Source organism: Semicossyphus pulcher, unplaced genomic scaffold (genome assembly GCF_022749685.1).
Source record: "Semicossyphus pulcher isolate SPU_LCO1_2020_fin unplaced genomic scaffold, fSemPul1.0.p SCAF_19, whole genome shotgun sequence".
In the NCBI taxonomy this organism is placed as follows: domain Eukaryota; kingdom Metazoa; phylum Chordata; class Actinopteri; order Labriformes; family Labridae; genus Semicossyphus; species Semicossyphus pulcher.
Genome location: NW_027211692.1, coordinates 4,399,985 through 4,415,022, shown reverse-complemented (window position 1 = coordinate 4,415,022; position 15,038 = coordinate 4,399,985). Strand labels below are relative to the sequence as shown.

Sequence of the window (15,038 nt, the reverse complement as noted above, 5' to 3'; positions counted from 1 at the left end):
TTGTGCTGACATCAGGATGAGATGTTTGATTGAAACCCTGAAATTCTGAGAAAATATCTGCTTTTTCTAGTATGTGCACCTTCATACTCCAATGACTACGAGGATAAACCAGAAAATATAAAGTAACAATCTTCACACCTCCTAAAAAAGCTGTTTTCTTTTATGAACTGTAACCACAGTAGGAAACAGAAAACCAAAAAAGCTACTAATGACAAACACCACGACTCTGAAGGTGCGGCTGATGTTTTTTTTTAAGTCTGTTTAACTGTTCTCAGCACCTGTGAGTCACTCTGTGGTTATTCCACCTGCAACGAACGCTTTGCTGAGACAAAAACTGACATGATGACACATGCCCACGGCGGGGAGTGGGGCTGTGGCAGCAGTCATCACGTCACTCTGTGTGACAGAGTGTGTGTGTGTGCGTGTGTGTGAAGCCCCTCCCGAGTTATGTGTATAAAAGACCCGCTCCAACCTTGCTCAAACATTAACTCTTGGGAATCTCTCAAGCAAGACTTTACTGACTTTCAGAGAAACAACCTTAGGACATCTTTTAGACGCCTGTGCAAGAAGCTTTCTGAGGAAACATGGCGTCTGGAGGCTTTCAGATGGTGGGCATTGCCCTCTGCATTATCGGCTGGATTGGGGTCATCGTTGTGTGCGCCCTGCCCCAGTGGAAAGTGACAGCCTTCATCGGCCAGAACATCGTAACGGCTCAAACCACCTGGGAGGGGATCTGGATGACCTGTGTGGTCCAGAGCACAGGACAGATGCAGTGCAAGGTTTACGACTCAATGCTGGCCCTCTCCAGTGACCTGCAGGCCGCCCGCGCCCTCATCATCATCTCCATCCTGGTCGGCATCCTGGGCGTCCTCCTGGCCATCGCAGGGGGCAAATGCACCAACTGTGTGGAGGACGAGGGCTCCAAAGCCAAAATCGGCGTGGCAGCTGGTGTGATCTTCATCATCGCTGGTGTTATGTGCCTCATCCCCGTGTGCTGGACGGCAAACAACATCATCAGGAACTTCTACGACCAAATGATAGGGGGCTCTCAGAAAAAGGAGCTGGGAGCATCACTCTTCATCGGCTGGGGGGCCTCAGCCCTCCTCCTCATTGGTGGTGGACTGCTCTGTGCCAACTGCCCTCCCAAGGATAACTACTCTGCCAAGTACTCAGCTACCCGTTCATCTGCACCCAAAGACTACGTCTGAGGAGAGAGCAGCCTGCTGACAGAGGAGAGACTGAATAAAGACTTGAATGAAACGCTTTGTGGTCCAGGAAACTTGTTCATATCACCACAATAAGAATGATCTGATTTCACAGTGATTTTATTGTGGTCACAGTTTGTTTGATGCTTTAATGTTGCAGCACTTCAGGATTTGTTTCATGAGTGCCAAGATGCAGAGACGTGCGCCACACCCAAACAACTGTTGGACTGAGTGACACAATGCCCGTCAGAGAAAACAGTTACATTTAAAGAATGAAACAACTTATAACACGTTACTTTGATCAATTGAATTTTGATTGATTTTGTTTTCATACATTTGTGCCCATTTACATATCATTTCATTTGAATGTCTGTATGACTGTCTCAAAGTGTAAATAAAGAGGGTTTTTTTTATCTACATTGGATTCTCACGGTTTCTGTGTTCTTTCAGATAAAACATCTTTATCTTGAGCGTTTCAGGAAGAGGAAATGAGGTGTGGCTCCACACGCCCAAAGAGTTTAGCTGCCTTAAAACTAAAATTATTTTAGTGTTAATGAACTCAAATCCTCACAAAATACTTCACTTAATGTTTCCTGGAAAATCTCAATCTCAGAATTTTAGCAGAGCATTTTTATTTTCTTTCTCTCTGGTTTGTTGTGAACTTAAACATAAGGTCTTCGTGTTTTTAAACCTAAACCTTCTTTTGTTTACTTCTGAGTTTTAATAAACAAAAGACGGGTGAAAAATGACCTAAAATGAACCACTAGAATCACCTGCAACATAATAACGTCAACAAAACATGTTTTAGATCATACACACATCTAAGACAAGGTTGTACTAAATCAGTCAGACAGTTCCTGTTGTTATGGGCGGCACTTTGATTCTGTTCTTACAGGAGCGATTTCCAAATTACCTGTCCAACACTGCCACTTGCTGTATACAAAATAACACAGCCTGTAGTCACACAGGGTCATGTCTAAATATAGAGTACAACCAAACTTCAGTTGTACACTCACAAATTTTAACTAATCACACAAAAAGGATTGGATGTAATGGTCCTGTAACAGGTATAAATCAGAAATCACTCAACAAAAACTGAGAAAAGGGACATTACACCTGTTTTAATGACGTTACACTGGCTGCCAAGCACTGCATGGCCTGGCCCGAGATTATACTGTATATCTGAACTGCTGTCCCCTTACCACCCAGTGTGCACCCTGAGATCCTCGTGCAGGAACCCCCTCAACGTTCCCACCTCGCACTTAAAAAACTAAAGGAGACCCAACGTTTGCTGTGGAACGACCTCCCTGAGGAACTCCACATCGCTCCATCAGTATCATCTTTTTTAACAATATGCTTATTAGTTTTAAGTCTGCAGATCACTACAACTTTTACAATGAAATAGTATTTATATAGGATACAGCAAACGTTTTTATTTGCCTTGCCTTCCCAACCATTACCCGACGCCTATCAACAGACAAAACAAATGGAATAAATAAAATGAGACAAAGAAAGACATAAATAAATAATAATAATAAAGATAATGCAAAAAAACATACACATACATATTAATGAAATACATAAAATAAAATAAATAAATAAACAAAATTAGCCAGTAAATAAACCTCACTCCCCTGGAGCTTGTTCCTGCTGGAGCTTGTTACCAACATGAACATTATGCCTTAAAACAAAGACAAAAACGGTCTCCAAATATCATCAAAAACATTTTGTTTACGTCTAACAATATATGTTATCGTTTCCATTGACATGTTTGATTTCTTTAACCCACATGCCGATTAGGCCCATTCTTCCAATTCAGAGTGATTATACGTCTTGTAATGTGCACGCGTCGATGAATGTAATCTCTTTGTTTGTAAGTGAGGGTTGACAGGATATATATACATCTTTCTTTGATACACTTTGATCAATCATATTAATATTATCTTGCCAAAAGGATTTCACTTACAGACACAATGGTACTCAGAATCATCTTTTAAATCACTTTTGAATTGAATTGAATTCATTTTATTTGAATAGGGACGATGCAACTTAACATCCAGTACAGAGCACGAAACTGATGAGAGTTTATAGCTTTCGCTCATTTTCAACTCTTGTCCCTAGTTGGGCCTTTACATATATAATATCATACAAAGTAAAGCAGTATCATAAAAAACATAGCATACAGATTTGAAATATATGACATAATATAACAACACACAAATACTATACAATAATAAATAAGTAATCTAAAGTACAATAAACATGACTACAGCCCTGGTTTGCTTTGAGCATTTAACCTGTGAAAGATTTTATATCAGGGATTCACTGAGCTGACGACTGATTGTCCACATTTAGATCTGCGATGTCGTATTTTACTCTTACCCTTATTTATGCTCCTGGTTCCTCTCTTACTGTCCTGTCTTTGGATGAATCTGCTCAGAGGATCAGGGGCCAGATTGTTAACACACTTGTAAACTAATTAGAGAAAACATAAATGCACGAAGCTTTCAAAACTTCTATGGAAAGACTTTCTATTTTTTAGGTTTTATTCCGGGTGTTTTATTTACTTATTTACGGCCTTTTTTAACTCAATCATTGGTTTTAAGTCGTTCCTCTTTTATTCAGTATGACTTCCTGTCTTATTGTGTCTTCCTGTTTCAATCCTTCATTGTTGTGTTTGTCACTGTTGGGCTTTTATGTTTTGTAAAGCACTTTGTAACCTTTTAGTAAGTGCTATATAAATAAACTTTATTATTATAATTATTATTATTAACAGCAAATGTTTTCAGCGTACAGTTTTCCAACCTAAAAGACCTAAAAAGTGTTTCAGATCTGAAACTTTTCCCCTTAAACCATTAGGATAATACATTATAATAGAGCTATAAACATTATTTGGATGAAGTGGGTTTGTTACTCATGTATCTGATTAAAGGTGGTTAAAGCTTGTTGTCTTTAACAGGCTTTAATAACTGAATGAATAAATCCCAGGACAAATGTTTATTTTGTTTGTGACCTTGAAGCTGTGGATTCTGGCAGGTCAGCGCTCCTTAAGGTCACTGGGTCTCTGTTTGTGTGTAAACTCCTCCAGCCAATGGGAGCTGAGGGTTGTGGTATCACATACCCTCATGTCTGTGTCCTACTTCTCACACAGAGACCTATAAATACGAGCTCACGTCTTTCTGTTGGTCTTTTCTTCTGGATTTTAACGTGTGAGGAACAAAGATGGTGTCTCAGGGGATTCAGATCATTGGTATTGCCATGTCTGTGATTGGCTGGTTCATGGTCATCGTGGTGTGTGCGTTGCCCATGTGGAAGGTCACCGCTTTCGTGGGGGCGAACATCATCACGGCTCAGACCATCTGGCAGGGCATGTGGATGAACTGTGTGGTGCAGAGTACGGGACAGATGCAGTGTAAGGTGTACGACTCCATGTTGGCTCTGGCCCCGGACCTGCAGGCCGCTCGAGCCATGATCATCATCTCCATCCTGGTCGGCATCCTGGGACTGTGTTTGTCCATCGCTGGAGGGAAATGCACCAACTGCATCGGCGATGAGCGATCCAAGGCGAAGGCCTGCATCCTGGCTGGAGTGTTGTTCATCGTCTCTGGGTTGCTCTGTCTCATTCCCGTCTCCTGGTCTGCCCACTCCATCGTCACCAACTTCTACAACCCGTTAGTGATCGAGGCCCAGAGGTACGAGTTAGGGGCGGCGCTGTACATCGGCTGGGGGGCCGCTGCTCTGCTGCTGATGGGAGGAGGGCTGCTGTGCTGGAACTGCCCGCCCAAGCATGAACAGCCCCACTACATCCCCAAATTCACACCTGTGAAGTCAACATCCACATCCAGAGAATATGTATAAGATCAGAAGGACTAACTACATGGACGCTCCAGGTCACACAACATATGTGCTTTAAAATAAACATATGGAGCAGATGTGACTCAAATTAGAAACAACGGCTTCACTCCAATATAACAAGGACTTTTATCATCATCATTATAATAAATCTGTGTAAATATTTCTTCATATTGTTGTAAGGATTTCAACATAGAAAGCAATACAATATGTAGCGTCCTTCATGTATGAGTTGTAGCTGTGAAATAAGATTGGAAATGAGATGTCAGTAATTGTTCTTTTCTTTAAATCACTGCAGGATTTTTTATCTGTCTTTCTGTTGCATTTTTATTTGTGTGTTTCTGAATAATAATTCTGTTACACAATGTTCTGTAACTGTAAATAAACTATATACTCACTGGATGACGGCTGTTTATATGTCGGAGGAACAAAGAAAGGGAGGAGAGGACCCAGATGCAGACAAAAATGAGTTTAATAAACAAAAAGGCAAAGAACAAAGGTGTACTAATTCCAGGTTACCAAAACCCAACAGAAGGTCTAACAGTAAATCCAAACCAAGGGAAGACACCAGGAGAAAACAGAAGTGAGTCCCAAAATCAAACTAATAAAATCCACTAGAGAAAAACCCAACTAGAATAAGTAAAACAGGAAATGATCAAACCAATGAAACACTCACTAAACAAGACTAAATGGCAGGAGCACGGATTCAATTAAATACAAAACTAAACGCTTTTTAAAAGTGACATCTGAAACATCTGATCACCAAAACACAAATCTAAAACTCAACAGACGAACTCATGACAGAATACGCAGCAATGCAGAAAACACATCCATCAAATGCTAAGAGGTTAGATTTGTTCTCCCTAAAAAAGGAAGTCGAATAATTAACCTCCTTTAAACCTGAAGTGATTTGATTTAGATTTATAAAAGAAATAAGAAATGAATGTGTTAAGGATCATGTCAATAATACTATCTCAGTGTTTCCTGTTTCTTTCTTTGCTCTGTCTCGGTGTGGAGCTCCTCGGTCGGGTCGGATCTCTGGGATATTTGTGTGAAAAATACAGTTTCAACTGTTTGCTTACTCCACAGTTTCAGTCCTGTTTTTTCTCTTTCAAATGCAAAGAGGCCACATCTGACTGACTTCCTGTGTCTCAGTGCCCCATCAGGTGATTGTTATCTGTGCTCACACAGATGATATCTCCTCTTTATCTTGTGTGCTGTTCATGCCTGTGATCACATGCGGTCTGCAGACATGTAACATCCATTTAACATCAGAAATAAAAGCAACTAGGGGAATTCCTGCACCAGGAAAGATTTATTTTAAACTAAACCCAGCTCCGGTCGACGCTTTAGACACTACAGTCCATTCATACAACTATGCATTTAACCATGAGAGTACAATGTGTGAATTTTATTTGATCAAACCAATAAAATCCAGACTTCTTAAAACACTTTCCTAAAGGATAAACAAGCTCCAAATTATCGTCTAAATCTTCCTCGAGAAATGTCTCCATGTGGTCGCTGTCGTGATTAAGATCTTAAAAAATCTCTTTAGACTTTTAGGCTGAGAGTAAAATAATAACATAAATGTCGTAGTTAAAAGATTCTGTGATTCACTGTAAAGAGCCTGTTTGTGAAAACAACAGCTAGACGTAATGTGATCATCATCCATCTTAGACAATCTGAGCTGATCTCAGGAGCTTTGAAGTCACTAAGTGGCTGAACCACCAATAAACCCGTGTTTACTGCACAGAAATCTGCATATGAGTTAAACCAAGAACAAAAGCACATTGCTTATAAACGGATGCCACTCCTCTGGCTGGAGGAATCTTGTTTTACCAGAAGAACTAACCCGACAAAGTGACGGCCCTCCTCCTGCTCATTCTGCCCGACAAACAACGCGTGAGAGAGCTGTCGCACTTACCGAAAGAGAACCAGACCTGTGGGCTGAATTACCTCTCTCTCCTGCCCCGACAAAGCCTCTTCATCATGGGGAGGATTGCCAAGGAAGTGGCAGGTCAGACCATCAGCTTCATCGGCTTTGTTGGTACGGCAGTGACCTGTGGGATCCCCATGTGGAGAGTCACCACCTTCATCGGAGCCAACATCGTGACGGGCCAGATAATATGGGACGGTCTGTGGATGAACTGTGTGATGCAGAGCACGGGGCAGATGCAGTGCAAACTGAGTGATTCTGTTATGAGGCTGTCCAGGGATCTGCAGGCCGGCCGAGCCCTGGTCATCATCGCCCTCATCTTCGCCTTCATCGGCTTCATTATCTCCTTCATCGGAACAAAGTGCACCAGCTCCCTGAAGAGAGATTCATCCAAGGCCAAGGTGGTGATCTTGGCAGGATGTCTCATCATTGCTGGGGCCCTCTTGCTCCTGATCCCCGTCTGCTGGTCTGCAGCCGTGACCATCACAGACTTTGAGAACCCCCTGACCGTTGAGACACAGAGGAGGGAAATCGGAGCCGCCATCTACATCGGCTGGGCCTCCGCTCTGATTCTTCTCATCGGTGGGATCATCCTCACCACGTCCTGCCCTCCTTCCAAACCAAGATATGGATACCCAGGATACCCACCAGGACCCCTGTACCCTTACGCAGGCTCAAACCCACCAACCTACGCCCCTGTGTATGTTCCCCCATCCAGCAGAGCATACACAGGCACCGGATCATACGTGCCCAATAAACCGTATGCAGCACCGACAGCCTACTCTCCTCGACAGTACCTCTAAACCCTGAACGGACAGACGGAGGGTAAAGACTGAGATTTCTGCCGTGATGCCTTCAGGGACTTTTAATCACTCAAAATTAAAATTGCACAAAATACTTGTTGTATTTCTAGAGAACTGTATGCAAATCAGAGACTGTAAGATTCACGTGACCTTTGATTATGATGTAACTTAATGAAACTGTTTCTCTTTTGGATTCACTTCGTGCTCTGAAGTAGAAATCTTTCTTGTCTGAGATGTAAGAGGAATGTTGTGTCAACATGAAGGCTGTCAGAGCTGCTCTGCGCTTCATGAGGAAAGTTTTTATTTATTCATTTCCTCGTCCTACGGAGCCGATTTTGTAAATAGTGATGATTTGTGACGTGTTTGTTTTCTGTAAATACCACTTTATTATGATGAAGAATTTCAATAAAATGTTTGTAATATATTCACTTGTCTTTGGAGTCATTATCCCGCATTATTTTTACTATTAATATAATGTGATGAAATATTTTCTCAGGATGAGCGCTGACATTTTAAAAGATCAGAGTGGTCGTGTGCGTCTTGAAATGGGTGAAAGGCAGTGATTTCAAACTCTTACTATTATTAAAAATTCTAAAATATTTATTACTTATTTAAGAAATATTTTGTTAAAATCAATGAGTCATTTCACATGACCTAATAAAGAGTTGATCTTCACTTTAAAAAAGGGGATTTTGAATTGATCATATTGATCATATATTCAAGTATTTCATTGTGATTAAAAAGTAAAACCTAAAATCAAATTCTGGAAATATTCGGACACATAAAGTGTGAGAGCAAAACCAGGAAATGGAGCCATAAATGGCAGCCCCTTCTGTTAATGTCTGACATCCGGTGATACTCATCAATGACAATGTTTTTTTTCAAACCTGATCTTCCGGTAAGCTGCCCAATCAAAGGTCACCGGCAGAGCATTGTTCCAATGAGGAATGTTCTGCCTCTCAACGGGCCTCATTTACATAAAGAGTGATGCTCATGTCGTCGAAACTGCACCCCGTCCACATTCGAATAATGTGAAGCATCTGGTTGGGCAGGAAAATCACAGTGCTCTGGTTTCAGGTCAGAGGGCAGGACATCCTGACTCCTCCTTCAAGAAAGACCTGCAGTATTTATACCCAACTGAAGTGTGTCGCTCTATTTATTCCACATTACAACTCGAGCTGAGCTGACCTGCCCCTGAAACTCTTCTGCTTCCGTTCAGATTCAAGTGACTCAAACAGCATCTCATCATGGTCTCAATGGGAAGGCAGATGCTGGGCTTCGCCCTCGCCATCATCGGATTCCTGGGAACCATCATTGTATGTGCCTTGCCCATGTGGAAGGTCACGGCCTTCATTGGAGCCAACATTGTGACAGCGCAGGTCATCTGGGAAGGCTTGTGGATGAACTGTGTGACGCAGAGCACAGGCCAGATGCAGTGCAAGATCTATGACTCCCTGCTGGCTCTTCCTCAGGACCTTCAGGCTGCCAGAGCTCTGGTGGTCGTCGCCATCATCCTAGCGGCCTTCGGGGTCATCCTGGGCATTGCTGGAGGAAAGTGCACCAACTTTGTGGAGGACACACGGTCCAAAGCTAAGGTGGCCATTGCTGCTGGAATCGTCTTCATCTGTGCCGGCGTTCTCATCCTCATCCCTGTCTGCTGGTCTGCCAACACCATCATCAGGGACTTCTACAACCCCATCCTGACCAACGCTCAGAGGAGAGAGCTGGGGGCGGCGCTCTACATCGGCTGGGGCACAGCTGCACTTCTCCTCCTGGGTGGTGCTCTCCTCTGCAGCTCCTGCCCACCCAAAGAGAGCCCAGAGTATCCAGTAAAGTATGCCGGCGCCAGATCCACAGCCACCAGCCGGGCCTACGTTTGAGAGGTTCTCCTGAGAAAGACTGCTTTTTTAATTACCCGCTTTTGTGTTGTGTCTCACTGTTTTTAAAAAGTGACATCCTGAGACGTTTTGTAGAGGAAGAGAGAGTGCTTCGGAGAGGAATGAGGAACACGGGCAAAGATGTGGCGTGAAACCACAGTACTGGCAAGAAAATCTTCCCACAGCACGTTGACTGGACTGAATGAAAATGATTTTATATAAAGCTTGTATCAAACCTTATTATTATCTGATTGTTTTGTAAATCTACGCTGGGTTAAAATGATCCATCAAACACTATGATGGAAGAAAACCTGTACAGTACCACTGATCAATTGTGAATTTATTGTATAGAATATTTTACAAATGTCTTGATTTGATAGCAGAATCAAAAGACTTTTGTAACTGAAATCACTGATTTTTAATAAAACACCAACAAATGATAATCCTTTGTCCAAGCACATATCTTTACGTTTTGTTTTGTTCTCTTTTTGCAGTTTACATTCATGATTTGTGGTTTAAAAACCAGCTTAGACAGCTTAAACAAAGTTTAAAGCAAACTTAAATCAGGTCAGGAGCAGTGATTGATTTCATTTTACATCCTCCAACAGATGCAATGATCCAGTGATGAGTCATTGATTGCTTTTAATTAAGAAGACCTGCAAACAGGATTTAAAGAGGTCACAAACTCGACAGTTTAACGAAGCAGAGGACAGTGTAACAAGTGTGTTCAAAACATTCAGCTTGAATTCTTCATGCTGACGTTTAACCAGTTTTACCAGTCTTACAGTGCTGAGCGCAGGCCACCGCTTTCTGACAGAACCGGCTACAGTGTGCTACTTTCAGCAAGTATTAACAGCCATGCACAGATACCAGCATTAAAACAATCTATATTAAAAAACAATAGCTTATTTTAAATACAGGGGAGGTTAAATAAACCACACAAAGTAACATTGTGCAACATATGTTCACTATAAAGATGAGAGTTAGTACAACACAAGCAAGGATCAACACAGGGGGAGGCATCAATCAGCTTCGAGTGCGATCGGACACAGATTCCGCCTACTCAATGCTGATAAACATATTTTCAGTAGATTTCAGTAGACATGGTCCTCTTCTGTGGTGAGATGCAATAAGTGCACACAGTAAACACTCTGTGTGGCGCTCGACACATTGCTGCTGAAATCAACAGTGACTATGAGATATTGTGTAACCACTTTTAGTTTTAAAGGATAATCTCAGCGTTCTTCTAAATGTCTGTTTCTGTCAATGAAAGCCAAAACAAACTAAATCTATTGGTGCCGTCTGTGGCTCAGTGGAAGTCGTTCGTCTCTCAATAGGAAGTTTGGTGGTTCAATACCTGACTGCTACAGTCACATGTCGAAGTTTCCTTGGGTCAGACACTGAACCCTAAATTGCTGCCTAAGGCACAATCACTGGGTACGAATGTGCGTAGATACTGATAGCAGATTGGCACATAAGCCTTTGTCATCAGTGTGTGTGAAAGGTTAAATGTGTCATGTTGTGCTTTGAGTGTTCTGGCGACTTGAAAAGTGCTTTATAAGTACTGTCCATTTACCATTTATTAATACATTTATATTAATATTAATACACTGTGACTATAGCCTAAGTACATCCATGTTTTTAATATGGATCAAAAAATGAAACGTCATTTTTTGAGCTGGAAACTGTAGTTTTTTATCAATTGTTAATTAGCATGAATAAATTGTGCTGAAACCACGGGCCCTGCAGTAGACTTGAGCCACCTCACTGGCAGTATGACCACTCCAGTCATGGTTTAAGACCTATAAAAGGCTCTGCTCTAAATAATAAATTGTGTCTGTTATGATTTTTTCTGCAAATTATGTTTAATTACCTTGTAAAAATCCTCCCAAAGCATCTCCTCCTTCTGCCTCATTTAAATTCCTGATTCTGCACAGGCCCCGCCCCTTACGTTTCTCCTTTTGTAAAATTACAGCCGAAAACAAAACACATCTCTGCCAACATCTGCCAACCTTAGCTAGCTTGAAATGTAGTCATTAGTAGTAGTAACGTTAACGTTACAGCTGGCTCGCGCATCACCGAAGTGGTTGCCATAGGTTACACATAATGATATGCATAGCGTCACCCCGTCCATTAACGGGATTGGCTCCTTAGGTTTGTGACATCACAAACCTACCAATCTGAAAATGTGTTATTCAGCCTGTCCTTGGTACACTGCAGTTTAAAGCAGACAGGCCCAGCCATGGAGATGACTGCTCATGTTGTCCCTGATATGTCTGTTAGCACATGAAGAACACCACATGGAGATGTTTACAAGGTTAAACTGACCTTGGTCTTTAAGTTATTGAAGTTATGTGCAGAAGTTTGAAGAAGTTAAAGTTGACTTTTGCTTTCACAAGAGACTCAAGCATCCTGTCTTTGTTTTTCACATGCCATGTGGTGTCACCAGGCCTGCAGGATGGTGCAAGTGCGAGTGATTCAAGGTAATCTACAGTGTCGCACTTCATCATAATGAAGGAACATGTCATCAGTGCATTAGTGTGAATCACTGGTGTGTTTGTTGTGCAACAATGGATCTCTGTGGAGACGTAAAAGGAAATAAGTCAGACGACAGCTGTTTGGTTTCGTTCAGGACTGCGGTCCGTCCTTAAACCTCCTCCATGAGTTTATTATTGATGGTGGAGGCCCTCTAACTTGAGCACATTAGACCATATTTAACCCAAACTAGGTATTTTCCCTGAACATACCTGATTCACGTTTGTGCTTGAACTTTACCAAACCTTGAAATCATACAATTATTTGGTGAGAGTGATTTGCTACAGTTTCGGAGTAAACAGACAAATCAGGCCATTTTACCGATCGTAGCATCAGACGAGAAAGAAGCTGAACGTGTTGCTGTTTACAAACAGTGACGTCTGACAGCTGATTTAGGAGGAGACAAATACGCAACGTCCACAGTGTGACATCGAGGAAATGACTTTGAAAGTTGTGTTATTTTTCCTGAGGGGATCTTATCACAAACATGATGTCAGCTGGGTATAACAGGGAGCTTTCAGTGAGGTGAACACACCTTGTTGTGCTGCTACATTTTACCTGGTATCACATTCCTTTAGAGGGAATCTACCTGAACCTGTTCTGGATTATTGACTACATGCTAAACTCACTCAGGTCAGAGCAGACACAGAAACAAAAACATCACAGTCGAGTTCAATGAACTCTAAATAAGCAATGATTTAAAAAGACTTCAGTAAATAAGTCATAAAACTTTCTACTGTCAGTGTAAATAAAATATATATTTAGTTAAGGCTGACCTTCTAGTACACTTTGTTCAGCTTTTTCAATGCTTTTATTCTTACATACATAATAATAGTCTATAATGAAAATAGCACCTTGCTTTTAGTTAATAAAATAGTTTTAATTCAAAGTATTCCTGAAGTTAAAAATGTAACTGAGCTGAATTGAAAGCAAAATCTCAGTCACGTCTTTGTCACCTGTTTAAAGGTGTTTTAAAGAACCTAAAAAATACTGCAGCTACTTGTGAGCAGGAGAGTTTATACTGTAACATCTTGGTCCGGTGGTCCCATCGGTCAACAGTTTTTACCTGGTAATGATTATCATATTTAGTGGACAATCCCCATGATGCACAACATGACAGGAGTTTGTACCCTGTGTCTGTTTTTGTTAACCAATCACAGGATGCTCCAGCATTGAGCTGATTTCTGTCTCTGTATATGTGTACATGTTTCCTCTACTAATTCATATTGTAACATTAATGTTAATGTTTCGCTCACAACAAGCAGAGATTTAGTTCAAATTATTTCAATCTCTCATTCGTGTTCAAACATAGTTTTGTGTACAAAGAGAGACTTCTTCTTTGAGACTTATGTGACGTGTTGCCTCTCTTTCCTTTAACCCTTGGACTGACAATACTCTTGATGCATTTTCTGTCACATACATCCTTTTTCTTGTTGATAGCACCAACAAAACCGTCTGTAACACAATCCTCGTCTCCATTCAGAAGAACAATCGAAACCCAAACCTTGATTGTCCTTCTCACAAAGAATCCTGCACGGCTGGTATTCTTTGGCAGGGCCTGTAATGTCCTTCATAGCTAAGCTTTCACGCCTCCTATTCTTCATTCAGCCTCACATGCACTCAAACACCTGAGCAGCTCGTAGTATTCTCAGAGACTCTCAGAGAGAGGAGACGATGGCTTCCATGGGGATGCAGATGGCCGGCTGCGCCCTGGCCCTTTTCGGCTGGATTGGGGTGCTAATCGTCTGCGGTACACCAATGTGGCGAGTCACGGCTTTCATTGGAAACAACATAGTGACCTCCCAGGTCATGTGGGAGGGCCTCTGGATGAGCTGCGTGGTCCAGAGTACAGGCCAGATGCAGTGTAAGGTGTATGACTCCATGTTGGCCCTGAGCACTGACCTGCAGGGGGCCCGGGCTCTGATGGTGGTGTCCATCATCACAGGCCTCGCTGGGATCCTCATCGCCTTCGCCGGAGGGAAGTGCACCAACTTCATTCCAGAGGAGAGGGCCAAGGCGAAGGCGTCAGTGGCAGCAGGTGTGGTGCTGATCATCAGTGGAGTCCTCTGCCTCATCCCAGTGTCCTGGACGGCCAGCATCATCATAAGAAACTTCTACAACCCCGTGCTGGTAGACGCCCAGAAGAGAGAGCTGGGTGCTTCTCTTTACATCGGCTGGGGGGCCGGGGCCCTGCTGGTCCTGGGGGGAGCGCTTCTGTGTGCCAACTGTCCCCGCAAGGAAGACGAGAGCCCCTCTGTGAAGTACTTCCTGAACGACTCTGGAGGATACAGCAAACAGGATTCAGTCCGATCTCTTGCAAAGACGTATATTTGAGATTTCTGGGACAAAGAGAAGTCTGATTGACGCTGCTCGAAGAAGTTGAATCAGTTGCTGTGAAACATCAAGAAAAAGGACAAACACACAAACAACGCACGATGAAGGAAACATGCACTTTGTCTTTATGAGAGAATCACATTTACCGGATGGATGAAGAAGCTCTTTGAATGTTCTACTGTTGTTTTCTGTGAAGCACTTTGAAACCTTGTTAAGAATAGTGCTATGTTTATAAATGTTATTATATTATTATGAAGTGTTCAGGGTAATGGGCTTGATAATGAACGTGTATATGAGGTTAGTTTAAATTAAGAAACTCTGTATTTTATATGTTTTGGGAAAGTGGTTGAAAAAGTCATTTTGTCGTTGCCCTGTGCAGCGTTTTGTTCATTTATATTTGTGATTAATTTTACAATAAATGATCTTCTTCTTGTATTTTTTCTGTCATGCTTCTTGTTTATATACTTTTTTTCCTTGTTGTTATTTTAACCAAACT

General features: G+C 42.0%; 4 protein-coding genes across 4 annotated transcripts; all 4 read left to right on the top strand.

Moving 5' to 3' along the window:
* Positions 1 to 500: 500 nt before the first annotated feature.
* LOC138596862 (claudin-4-like) lies at positions 501 to 1,624 on the top strand. Its single transcript, XM_069668291.1, has one exon. The coding sequence runs from the start codon at positions 585 to 587 to the stop codon at positions 1,206 to 1,208; it is 624 nt and encodes a 207-aa protein (XP_069524392.1). The 5' UTR covers positions 501 to 584; the 3' UTR covers positions 1,209 to 1,624.
* A 2,786-nt stretch (positions 1,625 to 4,410) lies between these two features.
* LOC138596861 (claudin-4-like) lies at positions 4,411 to 5,457 on the top strand. Its single transcript, XM_069668290.1, has one exon. The coding sequence runs from the start codon at positions 4,428 to 4,430 to the stop codon at positions 5,061 to 5,063; it is 636 nt and encodes a 211-aa protein (XP_069524391.1). The 5' UTR covers positions 4,411 to 4,427; the 3' UTR covers positions 5,064 to 5,457.
* A 1,499-nt stretch (positions 5,458 to 6,956) lies between these two features.
* On the top strand, positions 6,957 to 10,123 carry LOC138597382 (uncharacterized). The gene is made up of 2 exons (XM_069668978.1): positions 6,957 to 7,793; positions 9,026 to 10,123. Exons 1-2 carry the CDS (start codon positions 7,047 to 7,049, stop codon positions 9,674 to 9,676), a joined length of 1,398 nt encoding a protein of 465 aa, XP_069525079.1. The 5' UTR covers positions 6,957 to 7,046; the 3' UTR covers positions 9,677 to 10,123.
* Positions 10,124 to 13,827: 3,704 nt separating this feature from the next.
* On the top strand, positions 13,828 to 14,969 carry LOC138597228 (claudin-4-like). The gene has a single exon (XM_069668799.1). It carries the CDS (start codon positions 13,883 to 13,885, stop codon positions 14,540 to 14,542), a length of 660 nt encoding a protein of 219 aa, XP_069524900.1. The 5' UTR covers positions 13,828 to 13,882; the 3' UTR covers positions 14,543 to 14,969.
* The last annotated feature ends 69 nt before the right edge of the window (positions 14,970 to 15,038 follow it).

Coding starts and splice junctions, on each gene's coding strand:
- LOC138596862 (XM_069668291.1), top strand. CDS start 585: ATGGCGTCTGGAGGCTTTCAGATGGTGGGCATTGCCCTCTGCATTATC.
- LOC138596861 (XM_069668290.1), top strand. CDS start 4,428: ATGGTGTCTCAGGGGATTCAGATCATTGGTATTGCCATGTCTGTGATT.
- LOC138597382 (XM_069668978.1), top strand. CDS start 7,047: ATGGGGAGGATTGCCAAGGAAGTGGCAGGTCAGACCATCAGCTTCATC. Junction 7,794..9,025: donor ACTCTCCTCGACAGTACCTC/TAAACCCTGAAC, acceptor AGATTCAAGTGA/CTCAAACAGCATCTCATCAT.
- LOC138597228 (XM_069668799.1), top strand. CDS start 13,883: ATGGCTTCCATGGGGATGCAGATGGCCGGCTGCGCCCTGGCCCTTTTC.